This window comes from Apaloderma vittatum, unplaced genomic scaffold (genome assembly GCF_000703405.1).
Source record: "Apaloderma vittatum isolate BGI_N311 unplaced genomic scaffold, ASM70340v1 scaffold8836, whole genome shotgun sequence".
Classification (NCBI taxonomy): Eukaryota; Metazoa; Chordata; class Aves; order Trogoniformes; family Trogonidae; genus Apaloderma; species Apaloderma vittatum.
In genome coordinates, this window is record NW_009722242.1 from 4,542 (window position 1) to 5,177 (window position 636).

Genomic DNA, 636 nt, shown 5'->3' on the forward strand with positions numbered 1-636 from the left:
CGAAGGGGGAGAGAAGCTGGATGTGCAGCGAAGCCCAAGCTTCCCCCGAGAGGCCTGGCCGTGGGAGCCTACCTTCACTCCTCTCAGACGAGCAGTCTCGTAATCGCTTTTTGTCATAGGCAGGAGGCTGGACAAGTGAGCGCTCTGGCGCTCTCTCGGCCTTGGACACGGCCGTAAAATCGTCTAAAGGCGGCCTGTGTGCCTTGTCTGGTTGGATTTTTTGATGTGAGCGCTCTGAGGAGGGGAACAGAGAAAGAGCTATGAAACGCCAGTTTTCACCTCTCTTTCTGTTGCCACAGGAGACTCGGGCGGAGTTTACCAGCTCCCCACATCCAGACAGGTGGGGCTCAGCACCACCGGGGCGCTGGGGGGATGTGCTCGGAGCAGAACGAGCTGCGGCACCGCCCGTGCCAGCACGAGCACAGCCTCGGACCGGCCACGAAGGGGTCCCTACGAAAGGAGACCAGCCTGAACCTCACAACCTGCACACGCTTCACCTTCAAGCCCTGGCTTGCGATACCACGGCCTCATCCCCCAGAGCTGAATATGAAGGGCATTCTCCTCCTCCTCTCTCCTCCCAGACGGCACGGCTGTCAGGTACAACCCCAGGCGCTGTTTCGGTGTGGGGGGAGGGGG

The 636-nt window shown here is 60.8% G+C and overlaps 1 protein-coding gene across 1 annotated transcript in view; it reads right to left on the minus strand.

The window, feature by feature from the left end:
• Nucleotides 1–636, minus strand: part of LOC104275678 (KAT8 regulatory NSL complex subunit 1-like) — a gene marked incomplete at both ends in the record, with an annotated part of 23,337 nt that overhangs the window by 4,493 nt on the left and 18,208 nt on the right. Inside the window, 2 exon segments of the mRNA XM_009871696.1 lie at nucleotides 73–283; nucleotides 587–612. Coding sequence (XP_009869998.1) covers nucleotides 73–283; nucleotides 587–612 — 237 coding nt within the window.